The sequence below is a fragment of the Aptenodytes patagonicus genome, chromosome 5, assembly GCF_965638725.1.
Source record: "Aptenodytes patagonicus chromosome 5, bAptPat1.pri.cur, whole genome shotgun sequence".
Lineage (NCBI taxonomy): Eukaryota > Metazoa > Chordata > Aves > Sphenisciformes > Spheniscidae > Aptenodytes > Aptenodytes patagonicus.
Window position 1 is genome coordinate 77,688,455 of NC_134953.1, and position 22,462 is coordinate 77,710,916.

The 22,462-nt window shown below is 40.2% G+C and overlaps 1 protein-coding gene across 4 annotated transcripts in view; it reads right to left on the reverse strand.

Moving 5' to 3' along the window:
- DPYD (dihydropyrimidine dehydrogenase) overlaps window positions 1-22,462 on the reverse strand; it is a 377,405-nt gene that overhangs the window by 128,610 nt on the left and 226,333 nt on the right. For all 4 annotated transcript variants that reach the window (XM_076337802.1, XM_076337800.1, XM_076337801.1 and 1 more), the window contains one exon: window positions 17,980-18,144. In XM_076337802.1, the coding sequence (XP_076193917.1) occupies window positions 17,980-18,144 (165 nt within the window). The remainder of the gene's footprint in view (window positions 1-17,979; window positions 18,145-22,462) is intronic.

A 22,462-nucleotide genomic window follows, 5' to 3' on the forward strand; every position in this document is an offset into this window, starting at 1 on the left:
GATAATTTGAGTAAATGAAAATAAGACAAGTAGGGGATATTAGAATGTTTATTATTTTGCTGTCTGTGTGTAGCAAACCTTCTGAATAAAGCCCTACCTTTACCTTATTACTTTATACTGAGACCTCCAGTTTGCTTTTCAAAGTGAAGTGAAAGTGAGATACAACAGATCGGCACAAAACCAGGCCAAACATTATCAGCACGTAAATAAGTCTAGAGAAGCTGATGATAGGAGTTTGAAAATATTAGCATTTGCTCACCCTACCACACACACAAAACCAGCACGAACAGGAAACAATAAAGATTCTCCTCTCAGGCTAAACGGAGACGCTTATTTTCAAAGACAGTTATTTTCTTATGCTGACTCTACTTCTGTCAATGAGATTCCAACTATTTAATGAGATTATTTGATGGATGTCAGTGAGTACACTGGGCTACAGCTTCAAATTAGGGCCTAGAGTTGTTTGTCCTCAGACAAATAAACACCGAGGGTTATGAACAAACCCATTTCTTTGTAAAATGTAGGAAAACGAGGGAACAGCTTGGTGTTGTAACCGCTCCTCTGCCACGTGAGACTCAGCATCGTATCAGCCACTATCAGGGCAGGAGTTGAGCTACCGTGCCCTTGGCCCTGCTTGTACACATAAATGTGTAGGCACAGATCATGCCACATGGAAAGTGTGGATAAACGAAAAGCTAACCTTCCATTAAAACATTTCATGAGAGTCCTACCAACTTAGAATATGACTGAAAGCAAAATGAATGGACAGAAAAAAAAGAGACCTTCTGATGCACCTGTACCTCCCACGCTCCAGGGCACTCTCTAATTAAGACATAGTAATTCCTGAAGACTGAGAAAGAGACCATGGAATATGAGTTCCTCAAAACAGATGTTTAATGAAAGAAAATGTAGTACCTGTATGAAACACTTCAGGGAAACTCAAATATTTTACATGGTTAGAAAAAGTATGTTCATTTTATGACAGACTGTTGAAAATTTCAGTGCTTCAGGTAAACCCTCCAAATTCCATTGAAAATTACCCATGTGGCTGAAGACTTCCCTGGAAATTTGATAGAATCTTTGGGATTTTATCTTGCATAGGAAACCTATCCTAGTTCAGCCTTTAGTTTCTTTGGTAATGAGTGAAAACGAATACATGGGTGAATGGAAATTAGCATTACTGAAAGGAAAAGACACAAGTTAACGAAGGCTGAATCCAAGAGAAGAGTGAAGACAGATACTCATTTTCAGCAGTACTCCTTGCAAACAATACCCGCAAGCCCTTGTGGATCTGCCATGCCCCTGCCGTATTTCTGTACTTTCCAAACTGACAATATAAAGAGAAAGCAGAGGAGGCCAATACAATATTGGAGAAGCTAACAGAAAAAGGATATATCTAATTCTACGATATTTCAGACACACGTTATGACCCGTAGCAAAAGCTTTACACCAGGGCGCTGACACATCATTGATTCTTCAGACCACATATGGAAAACAAGGCTGGCAAAAGGCAACGCAAATTTGTGGATTTTTCCCTCCGCCTTTAGAAATTTTTCTCTCATCAAATTATCTGCCCAGTTATACACACCGTCCTTTTTAACACAGTTCTTTGAGCACCTGGCTAACTGTTACTGTTTATTCTCACAGCAGCACAGGCAACTCTCTGCAGGGTGCCCCTCTGAGCGGGGAAGCCAACCGGAGACAAACGTGTTCAAGGGCTGTAGGCTGCTCCTATGGAGGGAATGAGCCGCCGTTGACTGAAAGGAACCCTCAAATCCCTTCCAGTCCCTGACGGCTTCTAGAGACATGCAGATGTATTTCCCCTATTACTTAGCAGCAAAGCTGCTTAACTTATCAGAAAACAAATTTGGGAGAAAATAAAGAGACAAAATGCACACTGAATAACTTTGAGTTCCCTAACTCCTGCATTCAGTCAGCTAGCAATTCCCCAGGTCAAATCTTCCTCTTTGCATCCCCGAGAAGGCCATCCTATCTTTTCCCTTGTTCCATCACCCCCAGGGCTTCTTTTAATTCACTTCCTTGGATTTGAAGGCTCAAGAAAACTAGCAGTATCGGTGCCGGTAAAGGAGAAAAATGTAGCTCAGAGAGGAGGGAGAAAAACCCGTCCCTTTTACACTTTAAAGCCCTGTGATATACTTCATCATGTGACATTGCTGGTGCCAAAGCAACGCTTGGGAGGAGTAAGTGATTTTGTCAGCCTGGTTGCATCCTCCACAACTCACCCACTCTCTCTCTGTGCACCATTATCCTCGCAGTGATATATTGAAAAGCACTGATAATTTACCTGATTTTGCACAAATAGCTCTTAGGTTAGGCTGTTCTGATAGACGAGGGTATGGTCATTAAGAAGGTGTGTGGGAACAGGCTATAAGGCTTGCCCTTTCTTCAGGAAGTTATCTGAGGGCTTTACACGCCAGCTGCACGGGGGAGACCTATCAGTCCCTTAACGCTATTCTCTCCTGTCTGGTCTAGGTATCGGACTTCACAAAGAGGAGAGCTTCCTCACACTCCAAAACCTGCCTGATCAATGGGACGGGTTCACCTCATGAAAGGAGACAATCTGCAAATGTTCACAGGGCTGGAAACACGGGATCTTTTCGATGGCCAGAGCGGGACCAGTGGGATCCATCCCCACCAGAACTTCACTTACAAAAAGTTTTTCTGGGTTATTTTCCTGTTGGAAAGCATGAATGAAAGGATGGTAGAAAGCTACAATGCACACAGTAACATCATAATAACTGTTCTATTGATCTTCATTTTCTTGTGATACCTTTGCCTTCCTCGTCCAGACACTAGAATGATTCTTTTGAAGAACACTTAAGTTTCCACTTCTTTGGGCATCCTCTCCAAATCCGTATAATTTTCTCTGAATGGTCTGTTTTCATAACCAATTTAGCAGAAGGTTGGACTAGCTCACCTCACCTCCTGAGGTTCCTGCCAACCTGAATTTTCCTATGAACCCTCCCTGCAAAAATACACATGATCAACAAATATTCTTGCCTCATTCTCTTCATGATCACTTCATACCCTTGCACCAAGCAGAGAGCCACCTATCTATAGCAATTCTGACATTAAGCCTATCGAGCCTTCCCCAGGCACAGGAACCTGCTGCAGTCTAGTATTTGTTCAAACCTGTCTTTTATCTCTATATTTTGCCTTCTGTTCTTTCATGCAATCTTCAAGCTATCATCTTTGCTCCCTTTTGAGATCTGGTTCATTGCTGTCTCCACTGTCTCTTCCTGTGATCTTGCAGGGCCAGGGCGTTTATTTTTCTCCATTGTTACCTACCTTCCGATTTTGTTCTCCCCCTTCATCGCGTACTAAAGCAAATGTAGTCTTCAGTTCTACTTTTTCTGCCACTATCCGAGCTCGTACAGCTCTGCTTTTTAATAAGACTCAGTTGTTATTGAGAGACAGATCAGACCCACAGCCCAGCAGCAAGGTCATCTCCACAACTACCAGATGCCGTCCACCGCCCTCACACACAACGCACAAACTTCAAACTGCAGCAAAGCCAAATACCAGATGCGCTCACACACGTTCACTGATTCCTACCCAGCTTTCACCTCTCCAAATGAACAAGAGCCCTCCTGACCTGGTGGAAGACCACTGTTTCTCGTTAGGCCCAAGTTAATGGGAGCCCGAGGCTCATTTAACGATAAACCTGTATCAACAGTAGCATTTCTTATACAAAATTAATTCTTGTTGTCCTTTTCAAATGATTAGCAGCAATAAATTAGCACGCGATAGTTTCTTGCCAGTAACATATTTTAGGAATTTTTAGAAGGGAAAAGAGAGAAGATAAGAAGGTGAGGCAAGCAAGAAACATGCTTCGTGGACTATACAAAAACTTAAAAAAAAAAAAAAATCATTTGAAAAAAATTTTTCATATATAAATATTTCTCTAGTGAAAATTATATTAAAATAGTCCCTTAGCAAAGAAAGAAACTCTACTTTCTGTCCGGCACAGAACTTTTCAAGAAGTGAAGATGAAAATCCATGTTTTCTGTTGAACTTCATCTCTTCATATATCCTTCCTATTATCCCCGGCATCTCCCAGCTGGGCCAAAAATTCAGCAAACAACAGTGCCACTATGCACCGAACCTCATGATGGCAGGTCTTCAGTGCTCCCATCTGAGATGTGATCAGAAAATCTCATGAGTGGGTAGCTTCTTTTTTTTTACATGCAGTCATTATAATTTACTTAAGTAGCTAGCTGTTATGTCTGATGACCCAAGTAGTTTTTTGGCTACACTCCAGCAGCAACGAAGATACAAAATTAAGGGCTGGAAGTTGGCAGCTACCTTCTGACTAATCTTTCCTCCTCAACTGCCAGTTCCACCCACCTCTTCATCTTTTAGGGAAGCTTATCTGAAGATGCTGAGAAACTGAAAGAGGCCTTACTATTTTCGCTAAATATTTGGATCTTTAATAGAATTGTTATTTAACTTGTTCAGCATACTGCTATGTGATTGGACATTTCAAAATTAAAGTGCATTGAATAGTCTACAGGTTCATAGTCTCATTCAAATGAAGCACTGTAAGACCAATTGCCATCTAATGTTACAGAGATTTTATCGATGACCCAGCAGTGAGTATGTGTGCTCCCAAAAAGATAAACTGAAAATAAATCAGGTGAAATGTGGGTGCCTCTGGCAGAATCAAAGGCAGAAGTCCTTCTAGGAACCAGAGGGGTGCCGATAGTACAACATTAAGAGAATGCAAATGTGACTTACATCCATTTTTAATGCCTACCCTTTACCTTGAGATACACATACTGCTCACAGGTAAGAATTTGGGTTACCTATAAAATTCATACAACCTCTAGATACTCTCAGCTGAGCTGTAGTTAACTTAAATGAAACATCTGCAAGTGTATTCAGATTTTAATATGGAGGTATGTCTCTCATAAAGGGCTAGGTGGCCAAGAATGGTGTGGCTAGGAACAAGTCTATCAGATTCTTACACTGCAAGAAAAGCGCCGCAGATTTTTAGAAATGCTACCCAGAAATTTAGGAATAGAGCTTCAATATAATTTTTTTTCCAAACCTAAGACCTTAACTAGCTGTTATGTATAGACAGAAACAATCAACAGAACTACTAATTTTACAGCAAAAATGTTAAACATGAAGAGAATTAAAAGAAAATGAAACTTGAAATAGATTAGGAACCCTGAGCTTAAAAAACATGAGAAAGAAGTAAAAATAAACCAGCGAAAAAACATTCTTCCTGGGAGTTGTGAGACTGGGAAGTGCAGCAGCAGGAAATAGGATAGAAAAGTACTCTGTTGGTTTCTTGGAGTTTATGTTTAACTTACATGGCTCATAACAAAGGATGTATTTAGGTCTCCTTGAAAGAAGCCTTTAAATTATTTATTTGGGTTTAAGTGTTCAGAAAGTAAGTACTTACTATCACATTTTTCCTTCAACAATTAAAAGAATATACCATCTCCACTAGACAGGCACACAAGGTTTAGACGCACCATCAAGTTACTGCTGATTTATGAGCTACCAGCAATCGGCACACCTGCAGCAATCGACTGCTTCAGTGCTCTTTCAAACCCCATGAACTACAAGGTAAGTCCAGTTTGCTACGTCCAAAATTAAAGAAATTCACATTAACTTGAATTAGCTTGTATTTGCTGCAAGTTACAAATATGCACACGGGTAGTTACTGTACTGACACACGGTAATTTGCTATCCCATGGTAATTTGTTGGCACGTCTGTGTTCACATAACAGTGTATCAGACTGATACTATATGAAGAGAGAAAGAGTTTCGCTTTTTGGGTCCTGCTGGCCACCTGATTTTGCATGTTTAGCAGTTGCTACTTAGCCTTAATAGCAAGTATAGGTCATTAGCTTCAACCAGAACACAAAAAAGGAATGAAAATATAAAAGCAGGGTGAACTGAGATCTAGAATATGGAAACGTGACAGATATATGAGAAGTTTGGTGAAGAAGACTATGTAAAAGTTTATGATCATAGTTCTTAAAATCAACGGGCTTAAAAAGTTCAGAAGCTACCAGCAGTGTTGAGGGTGTAGGTCAAGATCAGTTCAGAGCCCACTAAGAATTCTACTACATGCTCCTCTCAGTGGATGAGGAAAAAACCCATCTTGGAACACTTTATTCCCACATCTCGCTCTGAATTTGAGATCTCTCCATAGCCCCCCTCCCCAGAAAGCACGGGAGGCTGGGATATAGTCCAGCTGCTGTCAATCAGACTGAAGAGCTGGCTCCAATCGTGATAGATTCAAGCATGTGCCTCTGCCTTTCTTGTCTGAGCTAGAACATGTCTGCATAGAGCCACCTCTCCTACTATCGACGGAGTTCGTATCGGCAAAGTAAACTCTTTACTTGCTCCTGAACAAAAATAAACTGTTTGATGGTATAACTGCATCTACACTAGGGTTCTGCCAGGACAGCAGTTAGATGCGATTTTATTTTTAGTATTCCTAGCCTACATAAGTATGTGAGCAAGACTTTTAAATATAGACCTAGCCTTCATATTTTTCTTCATTAGAGCTCTAGCAGAATGCCTAAAATGTAAACCACACCACAGAAATTAAGTGCAGAATATGGGCTACAGGAACAGCATATACTTACTACTTTTATCAGGTACAAATTTGCTTTCTTCTTATTATTGTAATATACATTACATAAAAGAGAAAAAGCAGAATTATCTAAATCACATACACTCAGTGCCTCATAAAAGACTAAAAATCACATCACAGCTAGTATAAATGAATGTCAAAAGCTACTGTGCATTTTAAAAGATCAAATTTTGTAATTTACCCAATTGCGTATGACAAACCTGAAATGGAAATTGGGGAGGAGCGTTTGGGGGATAAACGTTTTGCACCGGTAATAAGGCCAGCAGAATTTTGTCATTCTTACAAACTTTAGATTTTAATTTTGATGGATCATTGGCTGTTAATAATTTTAAAATTTTGCCATTTGGGGGTTTATTTTTTGACACTGCCACAAGGTCATTTTCTTCGCATCCAATGGCAACTTCTACATCCTAATAGTAAAACAATAACTACCCAGAAAAGGGCATTTCCCAGGGAGTAATGACTGGCTGGGAGGAGTTGATGGCCCGAGGCACTGCTGAGGGCCATTAACCTTGGCCAGTTATTAATCGCCAGAAAATGCCCTGCACCAAGGTTGTTACTGCTATTTTAAGCACAGATTTGGGGGGGTGAAATGGACATTTTCGTGTACAGATTTTTTTTAACGCATGATGCAATTTCCTTTGTTGCAGTTTACGGAGGACGTTTCTAGAAAGAATGAGTGCTCTGCCTGATACCCAGCCGGATTTCACAGATCATTTCGCAGCACTCTATTGTGCACACAGTAACTTACCAAACTGAGAAAACAGTTGGGGATTTTAAGAGCTTTGCTTTTCTCTCTAAATAATAGTCTGCATAAAAAAAAAAATAAAAGGAAATTCAAACCTTAATAAGATGAACAAAAATATGCAACTCTTCATGTCACTGTCAGCAGAATTACATTCTAGAAATATCTTTTTAATCACACTGTCTTTATGTTTAGTGCATTTCCTTTGTCGATACTCCTGCTTAATGACCATTCACATATCTCTTCAAAAAAGGAATTTTTAGCAGCAGCAGCCAAAGCACATCCTGAACCAGCTTCAGCTGATGCTAGCCATTAAGGAGTTTGTCTTTTCCAATAATCAAGCAGATTGGGTCATTTTCTAGGAGATGGTTGGTGAAGTATTTCAGAAACTGCTTTAATTTTCTCCTAGTTCTTACCCTAAGGCTAAAGTTTTAAAGATGCACTCATAGCCCTCACAAAACTGTGAAAATTGTTCTTTTCTCGCAGGGATCAATAACTCAACTCTCCAAATCAAAACAATATTCTTAGCGTATGTACAAATAGTCCTCTGCCTTACTGAACTACTTACTATTTGTCAAACCTTAGCTGTGAAAGTAAAACAAACAAAATAAGTCATGGCATAGGAAGAAAGTACAGTTCTGCACTAAACTAGTTTGACAGGTTTCTCAACAAAGCCGTAGTTTCCAAATGCAAAACATAAAAGATCTTCTCACGTTTCTCCTGAAGGTCTTAATTTGTCGCCACAAACATGTACATTTGAATCATAGATTGATTGTAAAAATCTCACTGAATTTACCATGTGGTTCTATTTTCAGTTACAAACTGCAGTTTCCAGCAAAAGATTTGTGCTTTCTTAAAACAAAATTCTTTCAAATTGATGGCCGGAGTGTGTGTTTCCACCTCTTTGCCAGATTAATAACCATATTCTTAAAAAATTAATAATAACAAAACCACCGAAGTTAATATTGTAGCAGTTGGGACCAATCAGCATGACATGTACTGCATGATCATTTGAACATGCACAGACAGACGTTGTCTCTGGGTAAATTTTTAGCAGGCTTTCTTGTGTTTCTGTATGTAGGAACATCTGTGGTGACCCTCTGGAAATGCAGCCTTTCAAATCTTAGTAAATTGAAGACAGCACTTGAATTACAAAACCCTTAGCACATAATTTCAAACTAGTACAAAATAAATCTTCATCTCAGCTTGAGTTCAAGTAATGCAGTTACATGCTAATCAGGTTGTCAAAATGTAATACAGGCACAACGGTCCAAAGGTTGCGACAGGACTGGGAGGCAGGAGAAGGTTTCTGATCCTGGGTACAAATCTAACAGCTCTTCCTTGTGCATCGACAATGTAAACCCGCAGGAATGGGTTACGTAGCTCAGTACCCCTTCTCCGACAGGCACCAGCAGCAGCTCTCTAGGGCTTACAGTAATATTTCCCTAGAAAACTCTCCTCGCATTTAAGAAGTCTGTGGCACAGGAATTCCCTGAGCCAGAGGTGATGCACTCCATAGCCTTCTCCAAATAATTTTTCCAGTCGGTTCTTTCTCATCCCATCTCATTTCTGGCACTGGCAATGCCTTGTGAGAATGAGCTCCACAGCCACAGTGGCACAGGGTGAAGTGTCTCCAACGGCTCGTTTCCACCTATCACCCTTCTGGTTCCAATCCAGCTGCACCCTTGCTGAGACAGAAAAATCCGAACCGCACAGTGTGTTCAAAATGTGCAAATAAAATGAATCAATACGCTGGCATAATGATGGTTTTTACTTTGTTCTCTCTTCCTTTCCCAGAAATTCTGTGTTTGAGAAGCTTTATTTCAATGCTATTCAGCATTAAGCTGAGATTTTCATGATGCTCTCTACTGTAACCCTAGTATAGTTAGCTTAGAATCAATCACTGTATATATAAATTTAGTGCTGTTTTATCCCATGTGCATACTACATTTATCTTCATTTAATTTACCTGGCAGTTCATTGGCCAGTCATTCAGTAATGCGAGATCCTTCACAACCCTTTACAGTCAGTGCACATCTTTATGTCCCTCCAATACTTACTATTACCAGCGAAGTTTACATTCTCGAAATTCTCTCTCTTTTCCAGATTGTTAATAAACATTTTAAATAGCACAGAACACAGCACAGATCCCTAGGGAATTTTACTGGAGCTCTCTATCCACTGTGAAAATTGAGTATTTATTCCTTAACATTGTTTCCTGTGTTTAACTAGTTATTTATTCATGTGGGTTTCTTCCCTCTAATCTTATGTCAACTTAATTTCTTTCAAATCCTTCAGTGAGGGACCCTATCAAACGCTTTCGGAAACCCAAGCTCACTTTATCAGCTGAGTCTCTCTTGATGTCCTCAAGGAACACTTTTTAAGGCATGGCATACTACCCAAGGGGTTTCTTTACTTTTTTTTTTTTTTCTTTTTACTAATTCTATTTTGTAGAAGAGCTTCCACCAATTTGCATACAGGGATAGAAGATTTAAGGTCCGTAGTTCCCCGATCTCTCCCAGAAAAGAGGTGTTACATTGACCACGTGCCAGTTCTCTGCTACTTTTCGAGCCTCAAGCAGATCTGCTATAGCCAACACTACTATCAAAAAATGCTGACGATAGAAGAGAATTTTCCTGCATTTTCTCTCTTTTTTTTTTTTACTAACACTTAAGTCTCCAAAAGTGAAAATTTACAGCACCATATCTTGCAGCTCAGTCCCATCTCTATTAATATTTAGGTCATATGAGGCTCGAACATTTTTTATGCCTTGTGGAAGAGCCTTTCCCAGAAAACTTCCTTCCTTATAAGAAAATGTGATCTCAGAGACCCAATAAATCAACATTTCTGTTACTAGCCTCTGTTTTTGTTCACTTACTCTTGCAAATAGAAACTGCCGTGCCCACAGAAATGGACGGGCACTTCTGGTGTAAATCCACTGTGTAAATCAGAGTTCTTGTTGAATTCCTCCTTAGACTGCACAGAGGAAAATGCATTCTGCTAGCTCATGAAGACCTGAACCAGGACACCCTCAGGATGGGGGAGAGTGGAAGCTCCCCTGGAATAGGCGGAGGTACATTGTTAACGTGTCTGCTCTTCTTTCATGTCAGCTCTCTTCTCTCTCTTTTCTAGGCAGCATCTTTCTGTACTGTTTTTCATCCTCCCTTTTCCTTGTGGTGAAGGATGAAGAGAAACGGGGAGGGTGATCATATGTGCCACGCTCCAAGGCCTCTTCCTTTCTACCCACCACAGTAGTCACTGGAAATTGAGGAGTCTTGGCCATTCTTGCACTCCACACTAGCTAGGGCCAAGTGGTTTAGTTCCTGGGCAAGGTAACCAGTATGAGTGCCTTATTCCAACCTCATCCTCCCTCTTCAGCTAGGATTTCCTCTGATGCTAAGGGACTAGGCCTACTGCCAGTTTTCTGTAGTGAAAGGGATCTTTTCCATATGGTGAATTTAACAACTGCTGTGTGGGTTTTTTCACCTCCTACCAAGCATCCATGACGGCTGGCTTTGGGAAGTTTAAGCTGCAGCAATAACAACTTCTGCAGTTTTTTAATGTGATTTGTGGATCTGAAATTCAGGTAGGGGAACCCAGGTAGCTGTTCTGCACTGCCGGGCACTTCCATGATATGGAGCGTGCAAACTTCTGGGCAGTCCAGCTTGTGGCTCCCTCCCCTTGTCCTCTGTCCTTTTCAGTTCATGTGGAAAAGCATCGGGGCTTCCCGCAAGGGTCCTCTGATAGGCCTGAGAACGCGTGGCGTGTACCCTCCCCATTCAGGTCCACAATACACTGGCTGCTGTTGGTACCAAGTGAGGTCCACGTGGGCACAACTCTACCCGGTTGTTTAGAAATGCTTTATTCCAAGTTTGTAGGTGTTGTGGCTTGTCAAGATGTCTGTGACTTACGTGGATGCACACCTCGGTAGGTATTTGGAGTATAAAATATTATTTCTTTGGGATGGAAAGGCAAAGCTATCTATAGTAGCCCTAGGAAAAGCAGGCATTTATGGAGAGCAGCTGGCTGACAGTTTGATCTTCACTTCTTCTGAACGTGACTCCTGCAAAGACTAAGATGAAGGTTCTGCCTTTCACCTCACCTAATTACCTGTATAACAAATGCGATTCTGAATTCCCAAGTATTTCAAATTTGAAACCCAAATGGTAAAACAAACTATCACCTTTTATAACCTGAATCAAGTCAGTGACTGGTATCTCGAAATCTAGATACTATGTACGCTACACAACATCCCACAGACCTCTGAACACCCATCAAAAATAAAAGCTATAATAACACCTGCAAAAATACACAAATTATTCCTAATACATCTAGTGAGAAAGCCAACTTTGACCTTTTCCTCACAGTAAAGCTGTGAAGTTTATGATTCTTCTGTATCTTAAAAAGTTTTCCACCTAATGTCCCTTAATTTTAAGTCTCAAAGGAGATCTAGAGCAATTTTAGATATCCTGGTAAATTCCTCTCAATAACCAGATTACAAGGTCTACTATTAGTGCAGACTTAGAGAGGGAAAAGTTTATATAAATATACAAATGTTGTTCACAGTCTGTAGACAAAACCTGCTATTAAAACCAGAGTTGGTCCTACACATAAGCTTGACATGTAGGACCCCACTTCAGGGATCACTTCAGCAAACTAATCAAACCTCTCCATGTAAACCATCCAAATAACTACTATTACTGTTGCAAATCTATTTCTATTCATCTTATAACTTCAGGAAATCTTTTTGAACATTGCATTTTTCTGCACTGAAAGTTATTTACAGGAGCAAGGCACTCCCTTATGCCTGTTCAATTGTATTTTCCTTGCTCTGTAACCCCTCATTTCCTCCTGTCCTCACAAAGTAGAATTAAAACAAATCTGGTTTTGTTACCTATATTTAAAAAACAAACCAAAACACCCCACAACAAAAAAATGCCAAACACCAAAACCAAACAAAACTGGCTGCCCTATTTCATACCTCTATGGTAGAAAAAAAATGCATAATATAAAAAATTAATTACACCATTCCAGGAGATTTAAAAACATTTGAAAAACAAAAAAAACCAATGCTACAAAGAAGTCGGTTATCAGCCTGGGATCCAGCAATCTGTTCTCGCGCGCTCTCTAGCATGGCTACTCCTGACAGGTGTTCCTGGGACATTCTGAACAAAATGTTGAACAAAAATATATCTTTAACAGTTTCAGCCTTGAAAAGCTGCTCTCTGCTGAGTAACTGTCAGAGAGACTGTCAGCAACATTCTGCAAGCAGCAGAACAAACAAGAAGACAGGAGTTTTCAGCTTAGTTTTGGGGTCCAAGAGTACTTAATGTTTCTAGCAGAAGAGGTTTCTCAATTCAACACGTCACGACACCGATATCTGAATCACAGAATCAATGTCACAGCTGACAATCTGGTATCCTATGTACGTTCCGTAGAGTCATGCGGCAGCCCAAGCTCATTTGTGTTCAGTAAGGAGGCCAAAAAGTTACTTTTAAGACTTCAGTATACTAATATAGTGATATGGAAAAATATTCAATTTGGCATCTTCTTCCAAGATCCCAGTTCTTCCTTGCAGTACCAACTTCTGACATTTGCTTGTTTGTGATGGACTTGTGTTGGCCCTGTGGGGAACGACAGTTCCCCTGCAATCTATTTTGTTTCATTAGAACCACAGAATCATAGAATCATTGAGGTTGGAAACGACCTCTAAGATCATCGAGTCCAACCGTCGACCCAACACCACCACCCACTAAACCATGTCCCTAAGCGCCTCATCTACTCGTCTTTTAAATACCTCCAGGGATGGGGACTCCACCACTTCCCTGGGCAGCCTGTTCCAATGTTTAACCAAACATTAAGTGCCCTTTCAAAGCCCTTCGGCTGTACTGCTGTGACCTCCTGCACGTGCTCAGATGCGAACTAATTTGCATATTGCGGTTTTTCATGAATTTCCTTACTTTTTTCTCATCTAGAGGGCACCAATTACAGTTTTGGGAAGGTGGAGAGAGACTACCTGGCAACTGTGCCCATCGCCTTCTTACTGAACCCTCAGTTCACATTTTTCCGTAGAGAAGTGTTTTACCACTTTCAAACCTTGCTCTTCTCAAGCTTGTTCTCCCCAGTGCAGATGCTAAAGAGGTTTCAGGGTAATACGAAACCTCAAAATATTTGGCCAACTACTAGGTAGTGTAAATATATAGACAGGCTTATGAGACTGGAAGAGTAGACATCTGTGTAAGTAGGTGATTCACGAACTCAAATGAGAAGGCTGAGCTATGGTAAGCGAAAGGTTTTGATGAGGAACAGCAGCAGTTTGCATGCTTTTTTCTGATGAAACAAGTGCTACCACCAATATATCCCAATCCCTCGCAGTCACCAAAAATGATTCGCACGGTTGCCAGCTTCACTGTGCACACAGCTCCTTGGTTTTACTGGCACACAAAGACGTGCTGCCACTACCAGTATTCACAGTTCCCAGCACAGATAATGGCCATATTGTAGCTAATGTCAAATATGTGAATATAAAATTTCAGCAGTAAGTTCTCTGCCAAGGTTTAATAATTTTCTTTTCAACTTTCTTAGCCACTTTCTACTGATTAAATTTTGTAGACTTTTGCTAAAGTAAAAGTGATTTTTTTTTTCTTGGCATAGTTTTCATTCCTGATCATATCATTAGGTGAGTTCTACTTGGCCAAATTCATATTTCTTAAGTAAACTAATTTCTTGAATAGACCATAAAGTGCCATTTTTTAGCCACATTTTGGCTGGAAAGTACATCAGTAAACCATATGATCAGGTATCTCCTTGGTAAATAAAATATGAAAGTAGGAGATGTTGTGGCATAGGCGTTAGTTCTTCTGCCCCATTATCTAAAGCACTTCAAATATTGCATGTCCAAATTATGGTCTAGTCTTTTTAACACGAACTGACAACTTTCTGCATTTTCCATCTGTGGTGAGTTGACCCCCCTACATTTTCCATCTGTGGTGGGTCAGAAGCTAAGCCCCCACCCAGCCACTCGATCACTCCCCACCTCCAAATCTCCCCTCTGCCATTTCACACCAGTCTAAGCAGGCCTTAGAAAGGCAGGGTTTTCCTGTTTCTCGTTAGGATGTTGAGATAATATTTTTATTACATGGGAACAGCTTTTCTTAGCCTTGGCCCAAAATGTCCCTCTATAGCAGGGAGTAGAGAGACAGACTACCAGGCTATGATCATGGTTTCAGTAGTCATTCCTCTCAAACAAGTAGTAATTAAATTCCAATCTGAAAATTCTGATTATTGGTATTTTTCTTTCACTTTTTTCTTGAGTCTCAGATTAATATAGCACTTTACAAACAAACTTTTTTGGGGGAGTGGGGACGCAAAATTTGCCAATAAGGTGTCTGCTTTATACTAATTCAGAAGGGATATTTTAATATTACACTTAAGACTATGAAATTAATAATTGTTTCATTTTTTCTCACTGTCAAGTTCTCAGTCTTTACTACTAAAGAACAAAAAAAAAAAAATCCATTTTCTCCTTATTAATAATTGCACAGAATGATAAATCCTGTGGTATCAGATGCTATGTGTGGCCATAAGACGGAGAAGTAGAAATACTTAATAGACTCTCATAAAAAACCCCTTAGTTGACCATGTAAGGAAGATGTTTGGATATCACAAAGACAGGCCAATATAAATAAGTAAAACTACAATATCTGGAAAAGTAAAAAGAAGACAACAAATTCAAACAGACCAGTTTTCTTCTCACTTTCATAGCTCGCTGACTGAAAGGATGTTTTCCTGGTATATAGGAAAGCAGTGGACACAGCGTTTTTAAAACTGCCTCCTTTGAAAATTTAACAATAAACAACGCTGAATAATACCGTATGTTTTAAACGGTCTCAGCCAAGTTGCTGAAGTAATACCTTACTGAGGTGTCTGACGTACCAGAAGGAAAACAATCCCATTTTTAAGTGCAAATCATTTTAACAGAGAAGCACCTGATTTAAAAAAAAAAAAAAAATTAAAAAAAAAAAATCATCTTGGGCCTGTACTGTGCATACCATCGCATTTCTTTCTCTGTGTGTGTGTTTTCTGAAAAAGCAGGAATAGTAATATTAAATTAACTCAATTTAAAAAAATCCCAAATTGAAACAGCAAGGATTTTGACGATACTTCACAAGCAAACATACAAAATCCAGACACTTTCTCTTTCTGCTTTCTCCTCTGCTTGGGCCCTTACAAATATTTAATTCACTGCCGGTGGCATTGAAGCAAGTTTCTGCTGGTGGCAGCTTTTGCCCTAGTCCACTTGAAGTGGATTCAGGGTTGAAGGGAGAAGCTAACAGAAGAGAAGACCGGGAAAGACTGCCAGTCAGAGATGATCGCAAGCTACAAGCAAGAATCGGGAGTCAGGAGAGCCAAAGAATGAGGCCACAACACTACAGGGGTGAAGACAGCACAAGGGTGATGCTAGTTCCTGATCTATAGAGGCAACATGTCACAGTTACATGACATTCTCCACCGAGCTGTGCCTGGTGGTCCTCTTTTGCACAACCCCTTGCAAAATTTAGTTTAAATCCTAGGCTTCGTTGGGGGAATTTAGCTGCTCTTTTTGCGTTATGGTTCGCGTCTTCCTAATGGCACGAGATAGGGTGCTGTGGTGGGATCATCTTCCAGTAAGGTAGCTATTTTGCTCATATCCTTTTCATCTGTAAGATAAATCTTACCTTAAACTGCTTGTATTACATAGCAAAAGTAATTATGTATAAATTTTGATTTGTTTTTAATATTTACTGTAGCAAGGTAAGTTTTTTAACTGTAATCACTTGTGTCCTCATCTCTGTTTGGCTTTCATTTGAGCAGAAACCGTCATGCTTTGCTTGTTAATTAAGTTCACCCAAACAGTTCTCAGAAACTGTTTTCGGTTTTAATAACCCCCCCAAAAGACATCAAGTTTAAAAAGCCTTTCTAGAGGAGTGAACAAGAATTGGGGGAAAAAAAAATTCTGCAAGCTCTAATTATACAGAATATTTCAAAATAAGCACCAAGAGATTTCTACTCTGTGAACAAAAATCTGTTTTCAGTTAGCGACAAATTTACCATTATAATTATGACAGTTCTTAGATGCGTTCACGGGCACATTTTAAAAATCCCTGTGAGCAAAGCCAAGGTCTACTGCTGGTGCTGCTTCCCCTGTGCCCACGCAGGCATTAACAACCTCAAAGATGCCACAGCAGCAGCCGCAGCCAACGTGCAGGAGCTGAATTCACATTCTCAAAGTAATAACTCACATAGCGAGGGATGATCAGAAGACGCTCACCCTGGGAACTATGGAAGAGTGGGACTTCTTCATCCCACACAAGAGGTTATGTCTCAGAAAATTCAAATTTTCCTTTTGAAATCGTTGCTAGTGCTTTTCCTCACAGAAGAGAACGGTTTGGTCCCGAGCACGAAATGCTGCAATAGATTTTTGGTGAAGACTGCAATGGGAGAGCATTCCCACAGCAGAAATGCTCAACAGTCTGCCTGCATGCAATATCCAGGACTTTGACAAAGGATGTGAAAGTGAAAATCAGAGATTTACAATATTATCTTTTGGTTCACACTTTCACTATTATGAAGCCCAGTCACAACAAATGAAGTGGCATGGTGACGTGAACCTCAGCAAAGAAACACACAGTCCATCCATAGCGAAGTAGGATATTAAACAAGCAGCACTTAACTTTTACTATAAATACAATGTGTTTAAACATTTTTATACTTGCCGATGTGTACATTTAAACTCCAGGAATAAAAAAAACCCCCTGATTGTCTTCACGCCATAATATATTCAGGAACATTCACTTATTTTGTTCATAGCTGAACCATGGAGGTAATAAATTCAAGACAGAAGATACGTAAGCTCTGGGATTTCTAGCTCTATCCATTCGAGATAATGATTGAGGTGAATTTTACTTTCCACCTTGTTGTTCTTATTCACTGTAACAGTAGCTGAAAACCATTTATGCCAGCTAGCTGGCATCATTGCTCCCAACTTTGATTATTAACTTCTAGACAGATATTCCCCCTGGCCAAGAAGGCTCTAACGAAACTCTATCCTTGCAGTGAAGTTAACTTTAAGTCAGCATTGTTTATTTTTCTCCTAAAGCAGCCAATTGCTTATAAAAATATTAGAAGTATCTTTCACATTTAGATTAAGAAGAAAAGAACAAAGATTCCTTTCATAATCAAATTCAATTCAAAATGAAAATGATTATTATAAGCTACATCTTCAAATATGATCTTAAATACAAAATTATTCACAGCAGAACTGACAAGCATCCGCTCTGGGATCAACTCTTTCCCTTGATGTTATCTATTTGAACGTAAACATCGGCCTAACTAAAAAATCATGACCACTCTCTGTTTGTGTAACAGTCATTTCACAGAATTTTCTGTCATAAAGATTATTTGGATGGACTTTTCTGGTTTTTAAATAACATACTCGTATGTCAATAAAGCAATTGGCATTCTATTTAATAAATATTAAATAGGTGAGTTTTCACAGATCTATAAACTGGAGATTCTAAATAAGTATATTGCATCTTTACGACCGAGTGGTACTTACATGGTTTGGAAAGTCAGCCTTCAGTTCAGCAATGCTTTTACACCAATACGCTGCTGTTTTCTCGCTGATCAGTTCAATGTTCAGAAAAGAGCCCTGGCCTGGGCCGTACATAGGACCTGAAGTAATTCCACGCACAATCCTCGGAGAAACATTGGTTACAATATCCTGCAAAACAGTGAAACCTTTCAGATTGACTTTCTAAAGCGAGGCACGTATCAATGATGTCTATGACATAACAGAAACTTAAACGTATCAGGCGTTTATAAAATGTACTGTTATTATGAGTAAAAACTACAATTATAGGCCAGTTCTCCAAATTAGCAGATCCTCTAATTGGATTCTCTACATCAGAGGGGAAAAATGTTTGCTGTGTGTGTGAAATGGTACGATATCTATCTATCTATCTATCTATCTATCTATCTATCTATCTATCAAGAAAATGGCAATATGGGGCACCTATAAACCGCCATACAAAACATCACTTAAATAATGCTTTTGTGTTGGGTAGGGGGCATACGAGACTTTGTGTAAACACCCGCGTAGGCCTCAGTCAGGTAACAGGATACATGTGAACTATCCTCCCCAAAGATGACCGAAGTCCACGTCCTACGCTAACAGGTGAAGCGCGAAGAGGTGCTGCCCACCAGCCTCTCCGACGAAAAGTCAGGGTCACAGGTCCAGTCGCCAGCAAAAGTATGCCAGCGTACCAAACTTCACAAAGGAAATGATATCGTCAAGAGAGATCAAAACCAAAACATAAACCCCAAAATACTGAAAATTAAGATCAATATTGTAAAGCACGACGCTTCTGAAGGTCAACATGAGGTTAGCAAACAATTTTGAAACATACAGTAAACACATAAAATGTTGACTTGTTTAGTAGTCTTAATTAAGCTGCAATGTCACCGTATCTATATTAACAAAGAACTGTAAATTCTGACATTATTTAAAACTAAAGAGAAACATAGATGGCAAAATGTTCCTTCTGCCAATTTCCAATTAAAAATAATTTTGAGTAAAGGTCATTTATTTACAAATGTATCAGAATTATTTGTTTAAGTACCCCTCCTCACCATCTTGTCATTTTTAGTGAGATAACATGAACCTCCATTAGTATATAGCAATTAAGGTCAATTTACATATTTTAATTAAGAATCATCCCATATAAAACAATTAGGGTAATAGGCATACTAACTGGATTTCATAACATTTGGACGTTTTTCCAACTAGATAGACAGGAAACCTTAATTAGCATTAATTAGCACTGATCTGCATATGTTTGATAAGGCATACCCTTGCCACAAAAGATTATTTATTCCCGAATCTGCCAAATGTTGCCATTACAGAGGATAAAGGGACTTTTCTTCACATTGTATGTAAATTTGAGGTAATCTTCATTTGCTTATAAAGTTGAATTACTTATTATACAGTAAATATGCACTAATATTTTATACTGATAGATAATTATACGTCCATTTACTTCTATAGAAATCTCCCCAGTTCATCTATTTTCAGGCCTAATAAGTCTGGAACACGGACATCACAATAATCCCTAATTTCCCTATTATATTTTCCCTTCATCACAAAAGCTTCACCTCCCTCTCAACCGTTAAGTTATATTTTCAGAAAAAAATAATTCAGAACATTTTATGAACTTATGCAAATCGAAACCAAACAGCAAAGTACACTCCTCTCACTCCCAAGACAAATTACAAAAATTGCGGTTTATGCAGAAGAACCATTTACATCAGTTTGCTCCGCATTATCCTCTTGAGCGTTTCACTCCTTTTAAATTGCCTCAGAGGAGCTTGTGCTTTGACTTCATCCCAGAAAGCTATTCATATATACAGGCCAGTACTATCACATCATCCAGCATGACAAAACACGCAACGTCAATGACTTAAACGCTGGCGATATGACCTTACTCCTGCGAGCACAGGGCGCGCATGGTCGTTTGCCGACAGGTATGAGTTACTTTGACCACGCTGCAAGCGACCTTTTCGCGTGCTCCAAACCAGTCAGAAGCTATGTAGCTGCAGTGGCATGGCACTGAGCCTGAGCTAACAGCCTGTCTGTTGGTGGGAATTATTGTTCTCGGGTTCAGCGCAAATTATGATAAGACGCACGTGGTATGATGTCCATTTTGTGGCTGGCTTGTGTACGTGCATATGCCAGACAATGCTTGGAGCCACCTACGGTACTGTTTGTTATCTTACTACGTGCGTGTGTTGTTGTTCTTCCAGTCTCTCTCATTTTACTACAGGTAAGAATTCAAAGACTGAGATATTACAGCCTAGACTATACCTCTTGCGGGACACTCACAAAGCCTCAGTCTGCTTCCATGCGAAAACACTCTGAAGTTTCTGTATCTGCTTTGGGTCTCTAGGCAATCTCCTCTCTTCTAAGAACAGAAACCCCTGTTTAGACCCTGCCGACTGCTGCCGAATCCCCGTGGCTTCGACTCACTCCTTCCCAGAGCTCAGTCATAGCCGACATCTGAGTGACAATTTCTCTCTCCAGGATCCCACGAAGTTGAATCAGGTAATGCACAGACTTTGCAAACTGTCTCAAAAGCAGCCACTCTTCGCTTTAGTGACCACAAGAGATACACAGAGCCACATGAAACAGTAAACACACATACATCTCTCTGCCTACATTCCCTCACTCTCGAATTTTCCTTGAGATTTTGTGAGATCCCCTTTGGTGCTCAGGGACCTTCCCCTCCCGTCCCCCGCCAGCAGACAGCTGCTCCTTCGAATGGTGGCTTCCACTGCCTCCCTACTGCCTCTGTGTCACAGGACCCCTCCACTGTGTCCGTGCATCACTTTATCTCTCCTGACCAAGCTGCTTCTGCTTCCAAAAATCCTTCCCAGCTTTGAAATCCAAACGTTACCACCTGGCTGCTTTGTCTTGGTTCCTCCCGAGAGGGATACGCTGCCCGTATTTAAGATCCCGTTCCTCATTTGTCTCTCCTAGCTCAGAGTAAGCTAGATGGAGAGAGTCTGTAATGACTGACACGCTGGCACCTCTCCTGTCTCTTGTTAGCACATGACAGCCCCAGACACAAGGAGACTCACAGTTCATGGAAACAAAGTGGAATTTCTAACTTCTGTGATGATTCAAGGAGTCTGTCTATGTACATACAGAATAAAATCACACAAGTGAGAGAAACGAAAATTGTCTCTTTGAGATGAGTGTGAAATACCTACACAGAACTTGCCTTACCATCATCTTCCTCTTCATTCTCATGCCACGTCTACGAAAGCTAAACAGGGAGAGAGGCAAAGGATCTATGGGCTGGGCTTAGCCAACTTCATGTCCTTTGGTCTTAGGCGTGAATTTTACATGGTATCACAGGTTCTTTCACTAAGATGGGCAATTCCGGTGGCTGGCCAATTGTTACCGCTGTCTCCAAAACAGCAGGTAAGGTCAGAGCAGCTGAAATAGCCACAGTGCTCCAGCCCACGGGGTTTGTGACAGACCGTCGTCTGGCGTTGTAATCGAATACTGATTTTCCCTGTTTGTAGGAACTGTCCGGCCAAATGCTGGCACTCATCATTCCTTTTCTTTTCGGAAACCCCAGCTTTTCCTTTCGTCCCAGCTATGCACGCAACCCTTTCATTGTTCATAAAAATTGTTGTGTGCATAAAAAGCCACAACGGAACTAGAGCAAGAAGCCTGACAAGAAGCACTTCAAGGTTTGAACCTAAAAACTTTTTTGATTCTAAAAAAAGCTGACTGCTACAGAGATGACCTGGCTGACGAGTTGGTCTGGTCCCCGCAGGCGGTTGAAAGTAGAGGTCCGCATACAGGAATAGGAGAATGTCCCCAAACTCCAAAACGAATCAAGCATCTTACCTCCCCGTGCGACGGAAGCAATAAACAGTCCTTGGGAAAAATAGCACAAAGCTTTCATGTGCTCTGAAGACCAAGGATAGAAGACTTTTAATAAAGAGCAACTAGGGGAGAACAAAGCTTATATCTGACCACACTAGAAGACAAAGCTATGGAAAAAATGACTAAAAAAATCATTGGCAAAGGTAAACAGAACGGCCTATAGAAAACTAATTTGGTTTGTGGGGAAATCTTGCAAATTAATGTAGACTTGGGGATTAGGGAAACTGTATTCAGTACTAGATTACAGCAGAACAACTTGGTTTGGGGGAGTTAATGCAAACAAAGAGAAACAGTGACAACAAATAGAATCAAGGGCCAACCGTGGATCATGAATATTTCAGTTACTGAATTTCTTCTTTTGCCTCAAAAGCTGATTCTTTTCCCCATGAGAGCACAGCAGAAAGAATAACGTAAATCCCTCAAATACATCGAGCTCAGGACCTCACCTAAGAAAGTGGTGCTACGCAGATAAAAGCACCAATATCCTGCTGCTTTTTGATTCCCCTTTTCTGCTTATGAACAATTCTGGTATTCTGGTAACTTGAGACCGAGTTAATTTGCATTACACACATATTTCTGTTCCTGT